Below are 15,513 nucleotides of genomic sequence, written 5' to 3'. Positions count from 1 at the left end.
GAGGATATGCTTTAAGTGTTGAATTTTGAAAATGTAGTTACTGCTGCCCTTTGTGTAGAGAGTCTGCTCTGCCTGCTCTTGCTGACAAAACCGTGCGCCTTAACCACCCTGATGACAGCTGACCACAGAACAAACAGTCTGTTTGACACAGACTTTTGAGATGTTTCTAATTTTTGGGCTTGCTCCAATGCAAAATAAAAATAACCTTCTGGACCTCTTGGCAAAAGCAGGATCGTGTTGAGGCAGCTGTTTCTGAGCAAGGAAGGCACCGTCCGCATCAGGAAGGCTTTGCTAATAGAACTAAACCAGCAAGTTTTCCTATCGTGGGCTCATCTTGCCATGGCAAGCAGGGTTTATGCTAGTTCCCTAAATGGTTGAACGCTCTCTCAGCAAAACTACACCTTTGCTGACCCGACAGCTTTTATAATATGACTTTTGCTGGCTTAGCTATATCGATAAAAAAATGAACAAAACAAAACCAGCACTCATCCTTACTCATGCAGATAAGCCAGCAAAATTTTGCATGTGAATGACTGGCCCACTAATTATGGTGCTTGCTGAGAATGTGGGAGAACCAGGTTCAAATTGCTGCTCTGTCTGATCCAAAGCTGATCTTTTTTGGGTTCCAGATCAGAACTACTTCAGTAGGATATGAGAATCTCACCATTAGCAGCTTCTATGCAGATATTAAAGGTCAGTGGCCTAACTACCACATTTCTGATGAGAAACAGTCCTGTTTCAACTTAAGTTTTCACTGAAATAAAAACATTTTGGCTTTAGCAAATAATCATGTTTTGAATTTAGCTGAAATTGTTCCAACCAGCTCTAACTTCAATGCAGACCGAGCTCCTGCAAACACATGCAGCTCCTATATAGTAAAGTTTCAAGAACAACAGTTATCGCTGCTGCTTTTCAACATGTACAAGCACAAGCTGTGTACTAAAAATGCTTCATGAGCAGCAGCAATCCTAAAAAAAAGGGGCCCACATGAAAACCCGTAGATCAGGCAAATGCAAAACAGGGGTTATAATTACTCTGCTGTTTTCAAGCAGAGGGAGCTATTGTACAGGAAGAGAAGAGCGATACGAACTCCACAGTGACAGAGCTGAGCCAGCACCGGGAGCAGTGGTTTAAGAACCCCGAGTGCTGTTACCAGGAACTGTGACTCGCAATGCGATTTGCCATGAGGAATGCAACAAAAGCCACATGAGAAGACAAAAACCTACCGAATTTCAAGGTGCAATCATTAATACATATTCTTTCTAATTTCAGATAAAGGTGATTGCAACAGTGGGCTGCACCATGCTTGCCTTACCAAAACAACCATGTTTTTTGTAAACCTTGCCTTATGATTTACACTCCAGCCCCAAATGCACCCTAGAGAACATCACCTGCTAAAACAGGGCAGCAAACACTGATGACACCCACAGATTGTAAATGGAGCACACAACTGGACTGCGTGGGTTGTTGCCTTCTTTTATAAAGCAAGCAGTGCTCACAGCAGGCTGAAAACTAGATTCTTATGTTTTGTACTCACAGCAAGAATCAAGTTCACTCCATCAGTGCCCTGATGAGCTTCAGGGCCACCTTCATGTTAACAGACCAGCTAGTGCCATTTGAGGTGGAAAACCAGCACAAACTGCAACTGCACACCCACCCTGAGGCTCTTGATTCTTTTACTTGGCTCACATGAATCTAGATAATAGTGATTTTTAGTCACTAGCAGTCAGGACCAGATTTCAGTCTGTGTTTTAAAGTGAGAGGCTCATTTACTTGGATGGGGTTTACAGGCTGGGAAGAAACCTCCCCAAACCCAGAGCTAAGACACTGCTGTAATGGTACTCAGCTGGAATGCAGAAGTGACTCAAATTCAGTAGTTAAAGAAATTATTACATGACTTTGCATTACAGAGGAGGGAGCACTGGACAGCCCTAGGCAATTTGGTCATCTTAAAATGAGCACCAGTGGGGCTTGGTACATTTAAAGAGAAACTTTTAACTTCAGTTTACTGAAGGATTCCTTTACACAAATGAATAATTTATGAACAATGAGAAAAGGAATTGGACTGCAAAGTAAGGCTATTAGGAGACAAAACCTCTTAACTCAGAAGCACTGCCACAAATTCCGTTGTGTTTTGTTGGGTTTTTTTGATAGAGAATTACATGTTTAAAAAATTGCCACTTGTACAAAGGATGAAAGTTGATCACTGCCACACACCAGCAGCAGCTCAGGATGCTGATCTCCAGGTAACCCTTTGAGGAACTAGTATGTTGTAGCTGTTGTCTTTTCCTTTGTGCTTGAGCCAGCCACAGAACATATAAACTCGTTTAAAATAGTCACAATTTATTAATACTTAGCACACTATATATTTAACTATGTTGAACCATAGGTTTTCCCTCCCTCCCTCCCTACTGCTCCTCATCAAAATCCACAAATGTTTCCTGGAGTCCAGGTGTCAAATTTTTCTTCTTATTTTCAGAGCCTCATTTGTTCTGTGTTCATTTAGCAGTGCAAAGAGTCATGCAGGGGCCACTGCAGTTGCTGCCTCTGGGATCCCTGGATTCGCAGCAGTATGAGGTCTCTTAAAAACCTGAGCTCTGCTAAAATGTTAAGAGTCTCAGGAGCTCCAAGTTAAGAGAGTCCTAGGTGCAATGCTGCCAAACTTTATTGTGGCTTCAGGTGAGGGATTCGAGCTTGAAAAGATTCGCACTCCCTACGTTTATCATAGGTCCTTAGGAAGGAAATCTGGAAACAACCAAACCAGCTTAACTCTGTCCCTCACACTGCAAAATTCAAAAACTGACTCTCCCCTTCCTCTCTCCCCTTCCTGACCGAGCAGAGGTTTCTGCAGCAGCCAAGAGAGGGCACTCCAGGCCAGCCCAGCCCGGCGCTCCCGCCGCCGCTTCATGCCCTGACAAGCCGGTCCCACCTGCCCGCCGTGCCAGGGCTGAGGAGCGGCTCCTCTTTCTCTCCCCTTTGCAATAGGCTGTAGCTAGAACTCGATTGGATGTCAGCAGCTACCACGTTTTCTGGGGTTTTGTTTGTGTTTTCCTTTTTTAAAGGCTTATATGAAAATGTAAGACAAAGCTGCGGGGGACTGACATTTACTGTACAAAGTCACTCTCACTTAGTTACAGGCTATATTAGTTTTGGCATCACTTAAGATCTAAATTCAGCCAGCCTGACTTCCTAGAATATTTTAGCTTTCTTCAAGCAACAAACTGCCTGCTGCCACAAAAGCAATCCTCTGAAAACACATCAAAAATAGCATGGCCAAGGATCCCAAAAGAAATAGTTTGAAACTTTTTTTTTCCTGTACCAATTTTGATTTATCTGAAAAATTTTACAAGTGCCAATTTCTATACTGCAGGTTTCTGCCAGAGAGCCAAAACAAACACGTGTTAGAGCTCAGAGGTCAGAGCAGCCCAGCTTCAGTACATTTTGCATGGGACCACTTCCAGGCCTAACATACATATCCATATTTAAAACTCTTCAGTTTGCAAGTGGGTAAGACACCAGACTACAGACCCTTAAACACAGCACTGTAGCATACTGTGCAAGGAACACGCCTGTCAGCCATGAGAAGAACCAAATGTATTTTTTGTCCTTCTTACTATTAGGTAGAACAGAGACAGAGCTGCACATTGAGTCATTTACCTGGATGCTCAAAATACCCATCTGTGCTCTCATTCTGAGAAGTGCCACTCGTTTCCTTTGCAGAACCACCCTGCACATACACACCAACAATGCCAACTGGGATGCAAGAATCAAGAACAATAAACAACCTGCAACCTTTTCACAGGCACTAAGTGCTTCCAGACAGGAGAAGAGAGGAACAGCCAGCTGTGAGTGAGGTCCAACTCCCTCCTTAGGTTGGCCTTAATTTAGGATTGAGACTCAAGGTCCAACCTTCTGTTCATTCACTCCAACGTATTAACAGGAGTTGGCTGTAGGAATTGCCAAAGGTACTCTAAAGCCTGAAAAAACATCCCTGAGAAAAAGAGCTTGACCATTTTTTGTTAGATCCACTGCAAGGGCAATCAGACTGAAATTCAAAGTGCTTGAGACTTTCTTCTGCCTCTTCCACTCATATTAGGTTGCAGCCAGCAGGACTGCTTAGGAAGAAGACTACACAAGGCACAGCCTCTCGCTGCACCAGAGGAATAAACTACAGCCTGATGTGCTGAAGTAATATAAACTTAAATACCGAGCAGTATTCAAGGAGAATGCTGAACTTTTCTGTGATGTAAGGCAAAGCACTGCAAATAAAACATAAGTATTTATTGATCTGCAGTGAGGGAATCAAGCAATGAATTTCGGAAGCTCTAGTGTGCAGCCAGCATTTAATCATAACTTCTGTTGTGGGAAATGTCAGCAAAGAAACAGGAATTCACAGAGAAAGAAGAAAACAAACAAAACACACAGAGCCACACCCAAATGAGGTGAGAGAACAGCAAAAGAAGAGTAGGTGGCACACTGGGTTTCCCACACTGGGCTTTCATCATCTACAATTTGAAATCATATCAGTCTTCTCCAGCAAGAATGAACACGGTGGCCTGCAATTACTCAAACCCACGTAGGTCTGGCAGAGCTGGCAAGGGCTGCACAGTCAGTGTTCATCTGCTGCAGAAGAGGGATATGCAGCAGACAGTTGGGACCAAGTGCCAACAGGGGATGATCAAAAGACCTTACACATTACTAATGTTCTCAAATAAAAAAGATCAAAGATAGCCACTGACTATGGTGGGTTTGAAAGTGTCACTGTGCGGTGGACTCAGGTGCATGTCACCGTCTTCTAATTTATCAAACTTCTCTATCAACCTGAGGTTTCACCTGCCTTTCGTATTTGCTCTCTACACAGCTGAAGTCACAGGGGTTCCATTCATTAGACTCTCTTAGTATCGTAAACTTTCAGACTTCCCAGCTCCAGGAAAAACACGCTGAATGCTGACTACAGGAAAAAGCCACAGAGATAAGAAAAAAAACCCTGAACTCGTAAGGAAATGGAGGAAAGCCACTGTGTGATGAGATAAAGAAGGGATAGAGATGTGTGGGAATAAAGAAAAAAGAATACCAGTGAGCCACGGGAAAAAGTATAAATGGTATAACCTACAAAATCTATGCTCAGTGGTCTCAATTCACATTCTGTGTTTGATGAGTTTTGAAATTCAAGTAATTCCTGAACTAAAAAATCCACCAAGACAGCCCAGGAAGCACTTCCACCAGTTAAGTGTGGACCTCAATGCAGTTATGAGTCTGTGGAAGTGGTGCAGTGTGTGCCTGCAAACAAACCAGAGCTCTCTTCTGCGTGGAGAGCTTGATCATAAACAGCACGAATTACAGAAGTCTTGCTACAGAAAAGGCTGCAAAAGAAGAGTGGGGAGGTAGAACAGGTTGGGTTTGGGTTTTTTTTTCCAACAAGGATCTGCAAACAGATTAATTGCAAAGGTATGGATGGTGGAGAAGACAGAAGGGCAGAGAAAAAGGCTGTTGAGAATTTTAAGGCTACCGCAAAACACAGTGAGAACAGATAGAAAAAATCTGAGTACAACAGCACTACTTGGATTTGAGGAGCAGCATCTTTGAGAAGGGCAAGATTTTAAGGAAACAACGTACCTCAGAACTTCCATGAGAAGTTCAGAATTTCAGAATTCTCCATGCTTATCCTCAAATTTCATTGGCTCAGAACAACAGATTTGGAATTGCCTGGGTTGAGCTTTTACATGCCCATTGCTCCCTAGTCTCCACATGCTCATTGAGACTAGCACAGCTTTTAGATAAGCAGCACTCAGTTGCACAGCTTCCTCTAGTCTAACCTACATTAACTTACCCTTGCTGAGATTTGCCAAGTGTTGAACAGAAAATTTAGCTACAGTTTTGGCCCTTTAAATTCTCATCTTTTCTTGCAGACAGAAGACATCTGTGGAATAATAATGAATTTCTTTGGTTTGGGTTTTTTTGTTTTTATTAAAAGCTATTCTTCCTACCAGGAAATGAAAAAGAATAACCAGATTGGTAGAATTTGGGGGGGAATAGGGAAAACATTTCTAAAGGTTAATAATAATAATAATAATAATAATAATAACAACAACAACAACAACAATAATAATAATAATAATACTGCTTAGTATTTATTTCAAGGATATGAGACAAATCAAAGATAAACAGATGTTTTCAGTAGTGCTCCAGTTTCTCTGCAAACCCAAGTATTGTCCAAAGCCACGGCTGTTGCAGCTTACAAGAGGCCACCCCTAGGATATCCCACTCCTCTTTGTACATGACATTCCTTCCTAACTTCTCACTTAAAGAATCAGACTGATGACCACTCCAAAAAAACCCCCAGCATCAGGGCATACCCAAGCCCTAATGTAACTTCCTGCATCCAAGTTCTCCAGCTTCTCCACCTCAGCAAGCTATTCCTGTGTATATGTATCTCATGCTGAGATACATGTTCTCTTTGATTTCTTAATAAAAGTGGTTTCTGGCCTCCCAATGCTTTTAGTACTGAGGTTTTGGAAACCACTGACCATGAACACCCTAGAAACTTGACCAGGAATGTGCTCAATTGCATTCACCTGCTCTTTGGTCCTGAAAAGTAGTATTTAAGCTGAACTCCAAGAGAATTTTTCAAAAAGCTACACTGAATTCAATTCATGACACACTATTAAAAATGAAGCAGCTTAATATGATTTAAAGGATGCAGAACTTTCCCATAGGGGGAGAGAAGCAAATCCTCTGTGAGATGAGTACCAACACAGTTGGTACTGAAGCTTAGAGAACTTTGATGTTAATGAATATGGATGGGTCAAAGAGATGGGAGAAAAGCTGCCTTTATCAGTTTTCCCAGAACCAAGCTGATAGCCATTGTAAAATTGCTCTTTAATACAGCTGTGCAGATTTTGCCAGTAAGCCACAGGTTTCCATCACATGATCAGGTGAAAACGTGCTTAACAAGGACCTGAATGTGCTTCTTTGTTCATAGCAAACCTATCCCAGGACAGACAAAGCTCAAATTATCACAAGTAGGCAAAAGTTTAGCCAGCAACATGTCAAAGCATACCAGCCTGCATCTCAGTTGGACAGTTCAAGCAAGGAAAAAAAATATCTAGTTGAATACTCCTACAATTCAGAAGTTAGTTTGCTTTTTTTCTAACTCTACATCTGGAGCCTGTTTTTTGGGGGTATAAAGAGGAAAGATATTTGGAGACACTTAAATTGTTTCACTTCCTGCTGTGAGCAACTATGCAGTGATTTTGTTATAAAAAAGAAAACAATTGTTCCCTGCGCTCCCCACAGCAAAAAAAAAAAAAAAGACTTCAGTTCAACAGCAAGAAAAAAAATGGCTAATTATAATAAAAATAAGCCCAGGAGTAAGGTGTCTGTGGAATTCCTATTGCTAGAGAACCCCTTGGGTGCTGGTCCAGGCTGATGAAGGCCAGCACACTTCATGCTGGTTTAGGGCTGGGGAACCTGAACTCCCAACAGTTCTAAAATGCCTGTTACTCCTTCCATGCATGGGTAGGTATTTACACCCATGTTGTCTACTTGGAGCACGTGAGCCCAAGAGCTCCTAAAGCCCCACAGGTCTATAGGGCAGACAGGTACTATACAAAAGCACCCTGACTCTGGGGTCTTACCTTTCAAGCACAGATGGAGAGAAACATGTTCCTAAGGGCTATGTAAAATGTCAACCCACCCAATTCCAACTCTCTCCCCCTCCAGTTTCACGTACTTTAAAACAGTTGCTTTAAAATACTCTGACTTCAAAGCACAGTAAATTAAGCTCCGCATAGTCCATTCAGCTTTTTGTTTAATTTGATAAAAGCTCATCAGACCATTCAAGTTACCTTCTGGTCAATACTGCCTCAAGAAATCTGCAATTCAGCTACCTGTGGTTTTTCCAATATTTCTGTAAAACATTACTGACAGTCTGTGTGCCTGCATGCATCAGGCCTTTGGTAAACACCATTTCAAGGCCATCAATGTATCTTTTATTCTATTGTGATTTATTTTTTTTCTCTGTAAGTCTTCATTTTGTGGGATTTTTCTTTCCTCTTCCTCTATGGCCCAAGGATCACAGTAATTTTTATACAGCATTGCTCTGTTTTAACCTGGTGACATACCATGCCCTCTTCCCTTCCCACTGCTTTCTAAGAAAAAGGATTGGTCTCAATAACAATGGCTTAGGTCTTGACTTGCTGGCTAGGAGGTTTAGCTTCAGGCTAGACAGTTACTGCTAAACTGGATACTTTAATGTCTGTTGACAAAGAACAATAAATAGGCTTGCCCTGGCCTCTTGTATCCTAGATGATCCCAAAGCACTCTACAAACAGTGCACTGGGTCCCTCACCCACCATCAAAACACACTTGCCGCTAACTGTGCCAGCAACACTACATAAAACTTAGTTAGGAGGTGAAACAGAGAACAACTTCTCCAAGTGAAATTACAAGGAAATTAAGGGAGGTAGAGTATATTACTTCACGGAGAAGTTGGCCAGCAGACCAAACAGCACACCTTTTTAATGGCCAAAAGGGGGGCAGGGTCCCTGCTCAAGACAGATCCGCCAGCAGAGCATGTAGCTCCTCAGATCTCTGCTGAGCACCCTGTGTTATCAGCTGAGGGGAGCCCCTGGCACACCCAGCCTGCTGGCACGGCTGCTGCTGCTCCTTCTGCAGGCTTTTCATCTCAGCTTTACCAAGAGAAAGCAAAGCCTAGCCTAAGAGCTTTGACAAGATCCCAACACAGTGGTGACAAGAGAAAAACACAGCAAAGATTTCATTTTAAGACCTCTTCAATGTTCCTTATTTAAGTAAGCCATCGTGCTGGGAGAAAAAAACCCAGTGGAACTGATAATTTCAAGAATACTCGGGATCAGTCTCCCCAGCCATCTCCCCTCTCACCAAGTATTGACCTTGCTCACAAAGCAGCAGTCTCAAAGATTTCAGATTTCCTACTGCATAATTACAAATCAGGACATTCAACAAAGGGGAAAAAAGGTATTTTTTCATGCATAGTGATTGTGTGAAGCTGAAAAGTATCCTATATAAACACAGTCCTGTCACATCAAAAAGGGTCAGCCTACTCAGTAATGGCATCCCAAAGTTTAGGAGCATGTGAACAGTCCTTCCAAGAGGACCTTGTTTAAAAAAAAAGAAAGCTCTGTTTTAAGCATTTAAATCCCTAAAGACAGACAAGAGAAAACACAGGACAAAGTAGAAATACTATTGATTATGCATAATTGGTATAATTAATTTGTAATTAGTTCACTAAAATATATAGGCATTGGAATTATGCTTGTACATTTCTGGGAATATCCTGCAAGTCACTTGGGATATGCTTATCATTTACTTGACAGATGAAACATTATTAGAAAGACATCCCATTAAAAATTAATATACCAGAGTAATAATTTCTCAATCTCAGCATTCAGTTTTCTACATACTCAGATTCCTATTCTTCCTCAAGCACTTTTATTAATACTGTTTTTCAGAGCATCACTTTGGAAGTGCAGCATTTCAGACAACTGAGGCACAACACCCTTTCTGCCAAGTACGTGGTCAGTTTTGAGAAAACAAAGCAACAAATATAATAAATTCTATACCATGAGCATAGTCAGCACCACGTCTAATTCTATCATCAAAAGGTAAAAAGCCTCGTGCTTCAAAACAAACACCAAACACGAATTGAAAGTGGTAGGAAGAAACTTCCACAGTGCTGTAAGCAGCCTGGTCTCTAATTGCTTTGCATTCTTCCACTTCTGCAGTGCATCTGGCATTGCTCACTGTCATGAGTGAGCACATCTGGATGAGCAGGATTTCAGGGGTTCTTAAACACTACAGATAACAGCCACCAGCCCCTCAGAGGAAGCAACTGAAATGGGCTGGTATACACTGGTACTGCAGTAGCATTTCCAGGGTGTTATCAAAACTTGGTGTGTGTGTGGGGGAAGTAAAATGGAGTAATAGTGATTTGTCGCTGTTTCTTCTCTAATGTTAGTTTACTATTCTAGCTGATCTCCCTGAAGTCCTACCGATATTTCTATAGTGCCATTTCAAGCAATAGCTACAGAAATAATTCTCTCTTTAAAACCCAGAATACAGTCACAGCACGCCCAACTTGGGTACACAATGCTAAAGTTTCCTTGAATTTCAGTAACAGCCAGAGAGTCAGTCCTTGGAAGTATAATTCCGAGCACCACAAACAGGCCTTCTCCTCAGAATCACCTCTTCTAAAGTTTTTCCTTCTCACCCTGCCTCCATCAACACTAAGGGAGCCTAGAAAGGTTGGTCCTTCCACTGATGCATCTCCATGTAAATACATAAAGTTGTGTATCTAAAAAAAAACAAACCCAAACTACTTTCATTTTTTTCATGAAGGGTAAAACTGCAAAAAGAAATATAGAAAACACAATTAGGTCTCCAGGTCCTTTAAGCCACAATTAAACACTTCACTGTAATTTTGTCCTTCTCAGCAAATCTGCTTGAGGAATTCTGAACAGTCTCCTGGGAACCACATACTTTTTTTCCCCTGCCTTCAATCTAGCATGGACAATTATTTATTTTCTTTGCCCTGCACTCAAGATGTGATGGATGTATTTACATAAACACACAGTCACAAATATCTCTCTATAAAAATTAATCTGCAGATGATGAAAAGTGCAAAAGATCTAAGAGGCAAATCCCAAACAAAAGAGCATACTTTATACATAAAGATCTTGAAATTATAAAGATCTGAGATTAAGTGGTTTACCACTCATTTAGAATTGATTAGAATGTATTTAAATTTAGCTGAAAGTACCACAACATTGCTCATGTATTTGCATCTGCGAATAAGTAAATAAAAAGCCTGTTATTAAAGCCTTCATTAATTCTGATTATATGAGAACTTAAAAGCAAATCTGTGTATACTGCTCTGCAAAGACTCCTAGCAACTCTGCAGTAAAGCTGGCACTGCAACACAACATGTGTCAGCGAAAACGACTAACAGGATCTATTTTCAGTAATCTTAACTCACACTGGTAAAATACAGAATTAATGGTTTTGCATAATACTTCAAATATTTTTTATTCTAATTTGTTCCCAATTCATGTCTTATTGTATCACAAAGAGAATTTTGTATCACTTGACATTTCTGCACAACAGTTGAACACATTTTATTGAAGTACAATGTTTAGGCAGCATTCAGCTGTGATGTGTATATTATTAGGAAGAGTGATCCAGCTATTTTATTTCCTTATAAATACGATCACTAGAGGTTTAAAAATATATCACAGTGACTAGAAACATAAATAACATTTCATCCTGACTGCAGATTTCAAGAGTTTCTATATCTTTAATTGAAGCAAATATTTTTGAAAGAAAGATTAATGTTACTAGAATTTTCCCCCAATTAAAGACTTGTCTGTGGATATCCAAGTTTAACAAATAAGTATAAAACCACCCCCAAGATGGTTCTTCTTGGAGAGGAAAGGTTTTAAGCTATGAATGACTTCTGAAAGTCAGGTTCCCTGTCCCCTTCTCCCTCACCCCAAAAATTCTACCCATATCTCTGGCATGCTGGTCTACGAGTTTAAGCACAAAAGCTTAACTGAAAAATTATTAATCAGGTTCTTCAAACTCTTTTCTTATACTAATAAATTCAATACGTGTATTAAAGCAAATTTGCATTTACAGACACTTGACACTCTTTTAGTTGAAAAGTCATTCCAAGTTACAACAAAATTAACAAAAAAACAACCTCCCCCAACATTTAGCCACTAAACTCAAGAGTTATGAGGTGGAGTTTGATAAAAGATTTTGCACTTTATCACATCTGATAATCAGACTGGTTTAGAACAAGCTCTACTCTATACTTTAGACAGTTGGCCTCAAAATAAATTACTTTTCCCTAAACAGTTCTAGGCCTGAGTGCCAAGTCAATTACTCAGGAATCAACAACACAAAACATTTTAAGGCACTATACCAGACAAAGGATCAAAAGGATTTTTAGTATTTAGTTATACAGAAAAGTATACCTGATAGTCTAAAATGCTGAATCCTAAACCATTTTTGTCTTTCTCCAGTTGAATAACCTTCACATCAGGAGACCATAATGCTAACTCCCCTTCTTCCTCCTTAGGATTAATGTCTTCCTCTGGTTTCACCTGGAAAATAAAAGCTCTAGTTCAAATACTGTTCTTTCAGCTCTTTACAAACACTGTTCCTTCAATATCTTGATTATTAATGGCTCATACATGCCCTAAAATATGACCTTTTATGGAATTACGACTTCAGTGAACATTAACAATCCAGTTTTCTCCAGCTTGCTGCCTTGGATACTCTCCTGAGACCAGGCCTACATGTTTTGAGCATCAGAGCCCAACCTGGTATACAAATAACCACATATTAGACAAATTAGTTGTTACAATATTACTCACCTGTTACATGCTGATGAACTTCAGCTGTCCCATTAGATGCATAAAGGAAAAATAAATATCTTAGCATAAAAGTCTTAACCACAGACAGCTAATAGAAAGAACCAATGATCAGGCACATCAGATACTTGTGGCATTAAATATGCATACAAAAATTCCTTATATTGTAACTATATAAATAGTATCTAATTTGAAAAAGCAGTTTCTTTCCTAATTTTTGTGCTAAGGTATGAAAGAAAGACCTACAGTTATGCTATTTTCTTGGGTAAGTACAGCTTCATAAATACATCTTCCAAAAAGTTATCTTCATCTTATGCTGTCTAACTTAAAATGTGTGGTTTAACATTACTGCTATTTTATCAATATAATCTTTACAAAATACCAATGCATAGTGTCCCAAGAAAAACATTACAATCTTGCACCATTAACTTCACACTGCTTTAACTTTATTTCTTTGGACAAATATGCCTATTACACAGAGCACTGTAGGCAAAAGGAAAACATTTTTCTTCCACACACTCTTCCTTGATACTTTTAAGAAAAGAAAGCAGAAATATTGTGAGACTGCTTTAGGGAGAAGACAACTTCTGTTCACTCAGTATCTATGGCAAAGATGTGCAACTGACTGGATGCACATAGAAAATGTTCAGTAAAATGCAACATCAAAAAACATAGTGGAACAAGTTCTGTTGCAACAGAAAGGGTCTTTCATAAAAAAGTGCAATGCTGTACACCTTATTCTTCCACAAAATATCCATATTTCTTGTTTAAATCTCTGCCTTAGAGGAAAACAGATCAGAAAATATCAGAAAAGGTGAGAGTCAAGACTTTTTCTAAATAGGAACAACCATTACAAGTGCCAAGCTTCAGTTAAGACTTTAAAGCTTTAAATGGAAAGAAACATTAAGTTTCATTTTTTTCCAGTTCTATAAAAACCTACTCAGAACATGGAAGTAATCAGCTAATGGTGGCAAGGATGTGATTTAGTAACATTCAGAGCTCTCACTCGCCTATTAAGTGTACCGGTGATGAATGGGATGTACACAGTCAGCATGCGAGCTTGGTGATTTACCTTCCTGGTATTTATAGTACAACCAAATTTCTCATGACCAACCTGTATAAACTGTAGGACGAGTACCAGTGTTGCAAACATGAAGTATCTTTCACTGAAACACCAGCTGTCCCTTACAAGCCCAAAGTGAATGGCAAAGGCAGCTTTATATGACAATGTAACACAAAACTACCTCCTATAACTAGTTTTTTAGGAAATGTTAAAGACTGAAAAGTGGTCTGACTCAAACAGCAAAAGGAAAACAGAAACACTGCCCTTCGGAAGTTTCTCAGAAATACGTTCACTTTTTCAGAGTCGTCCTTTTACACAACTGAATGACATGAGAAGAGGTCTACCTTTTGTTCAGGAGGGGGAACTCCCATGGTGGGCTCATCCACAAGAGACTCACTGCCATCATCAAGAAGCCGTCGGCAGCAAACCAGTGTAAAGGGGGGTGGCACTTCCTTCAGAAACGTGACTGCCTCTCGGCGGGACCTTCCGTACAGCTGAACCCCATTTACCTGCACAGAAGCAGAAACACAGGTCCACACTAAGATTCATTTAAAAGAGACCATCCAGGTTTTCATTTTTTGCCTACGTGTCTTTCCCCAGCTGAATGTAACAGTCTAGTTTTACCTTAGGGATCATAGAATCATAGAATCATAGAATCCTAGGGGTTGGAAGGGACCTCGAAAGATCATCTAGTCCAACCCCCCTGCCAGAGCAGGGTCACCTAGAGCACATCACACAGGAAGGCGTCCAGGCGGGTTTTGAATGTCTCCAGCGAAGGAGACTCCACAACCTCTCTGGGCAGCCTGTTCCAGTGCTCTGTCACTCTTACAGTAAAAAAATTTTTCCTGATATTCATCTTAAACCTCCTATGCTCCAACTTGTATCCATTACCCCTTGTCCTATCACTGGTCTTCACTGAAAAAAGCTTAACTCCATCGTCTTGACACTCACCCTTTACATATTTGTAAACATTGATGAGGTCACCCCTCAGTCTCCTTTTCTCCAAACTAAAGAGACCCAGCTCCCTCAGCCTTTCCTCATAAGGGAGATGTTCCACTCCCTTAATCATCCTTGTGGCTCTGCGCTGGACTCTTTCAAGCACTTCCCTGTCCTTCTTGAACTGAGGGGCCCAGAACTGGACACAATATTCCAGATGTGGCCTCAAGATCCTGGCAAAACCTGCAGGCATTACTGTAGGACTTGAACTTCATCTGCAATTCTTCATCCTGGCTCTGCTCTCTTCAGCTTCCTCTCACCTGTACTCTGCTCACTACTTTTCCTAGCCTAAATCTTCCCTACCATTGTTTTTTCATTTCCACCCATTTCTTTGTTGGGGATTTTCTTTAGCATTAGGCTTATGGGTTCAACTTCAAAAAGATAAAAACCTAATTTTCCCAAATATTTTAATAAAATACAGGGCTTGAGCTCTAACCAAACGCTTGAAGTCAGAAGTAGCATGACTTTGTCAGTTGTTTAAAATGAAACTAAATGGTTGAAACTAAACTAGATCCTACAGAAAACATGCAGGAATGTTTATGTAGTGAAGAAAAAAACGACAGTAAGCAATTAATCAGAAAACCCTGACAAAGGTCAAAGCTTACCATCCCAAGTGACAACAGAGGACCATAAGGCCATTGTTACTGGATGTTTTAAACCACAGATTAAGAAAAAAAACATGATAGGTAGATAGATACATAGCTAGATAGGTAATAATGTTGCTTTAAAAATGGGATACTGCAGTTGTACTTCCTCAGGAAAATAAAACTACAGTGATTCATCCTCTTCTGTGTGTTTTAATACCTGCAATGTCATGAGGGTGGAAATTCTTCACTATGAGGTTGGTGAGACACTGGAGCAGGTTGCCCAGGGAAGTTGAGGAAGCCCCACGCTCAGTAGTGTTCAAGAGCGAGCTGGATGGGGCTCAGAGCAACCTGATCCAGTGGGAGATGTCCCTGCTCATGCAAAGGGTTTGGATCTAGATGATCTTTAATTCTGTGACATGATTCTATTTGCACCATAGCAGTCTCCTTAAGTATG

At 40.4% G+C, this 15,513-nt stretch overlaps 1 protein-coding gene across 5 annotated transcripts in view; it reads right to left on the bottom strand.

Moving 5' to 3' along the window:
* Positions 1-15,513, bottom strand: part of PATJ (PATJ crumbs cell polarity complex component) — a 150,482-nt gene that overhangs the window by 100,390 nt on the left and 34,579 nt on the right. For all 5 annotated transcript variants that reach the window (XM_051625062.1, XM_051625064.1, XM_051625060.1 and 2 more), the window contains exons 15-16: positions 13,821-13,985; positions 12,015-12,143 (exon numbers count right to left, since the gene is read on the bottom strand). In XM_051625062.1, the coding sequence (XP_051481022.1) occupies positions 12,015-12,143; positions 13,821-13,985 (294 nt within the window). The remainder of the gene's footprint in view (positions 1-12,014; positions 12,144-13,820; positions 13,986-15,513) is intronic.

The sequence above is a fragment of the Apus apus genome, chromosome 7, assembly GCF_020740795.1.
Source record: "Apus apus isolate bApuApu2 chromosome 7, bApuApu2.pri.cur, whole genome shotgun sequence".
NCBI lineage: Eukaryota > Metazoa > Chordata > Aves > Apodiformes > Apodidae > Apus > Apus apus.
Note: the sequence above shows the minus strand (reverse complement) of the source record. Positions and strands in the feature narration are given on the sequence as shown.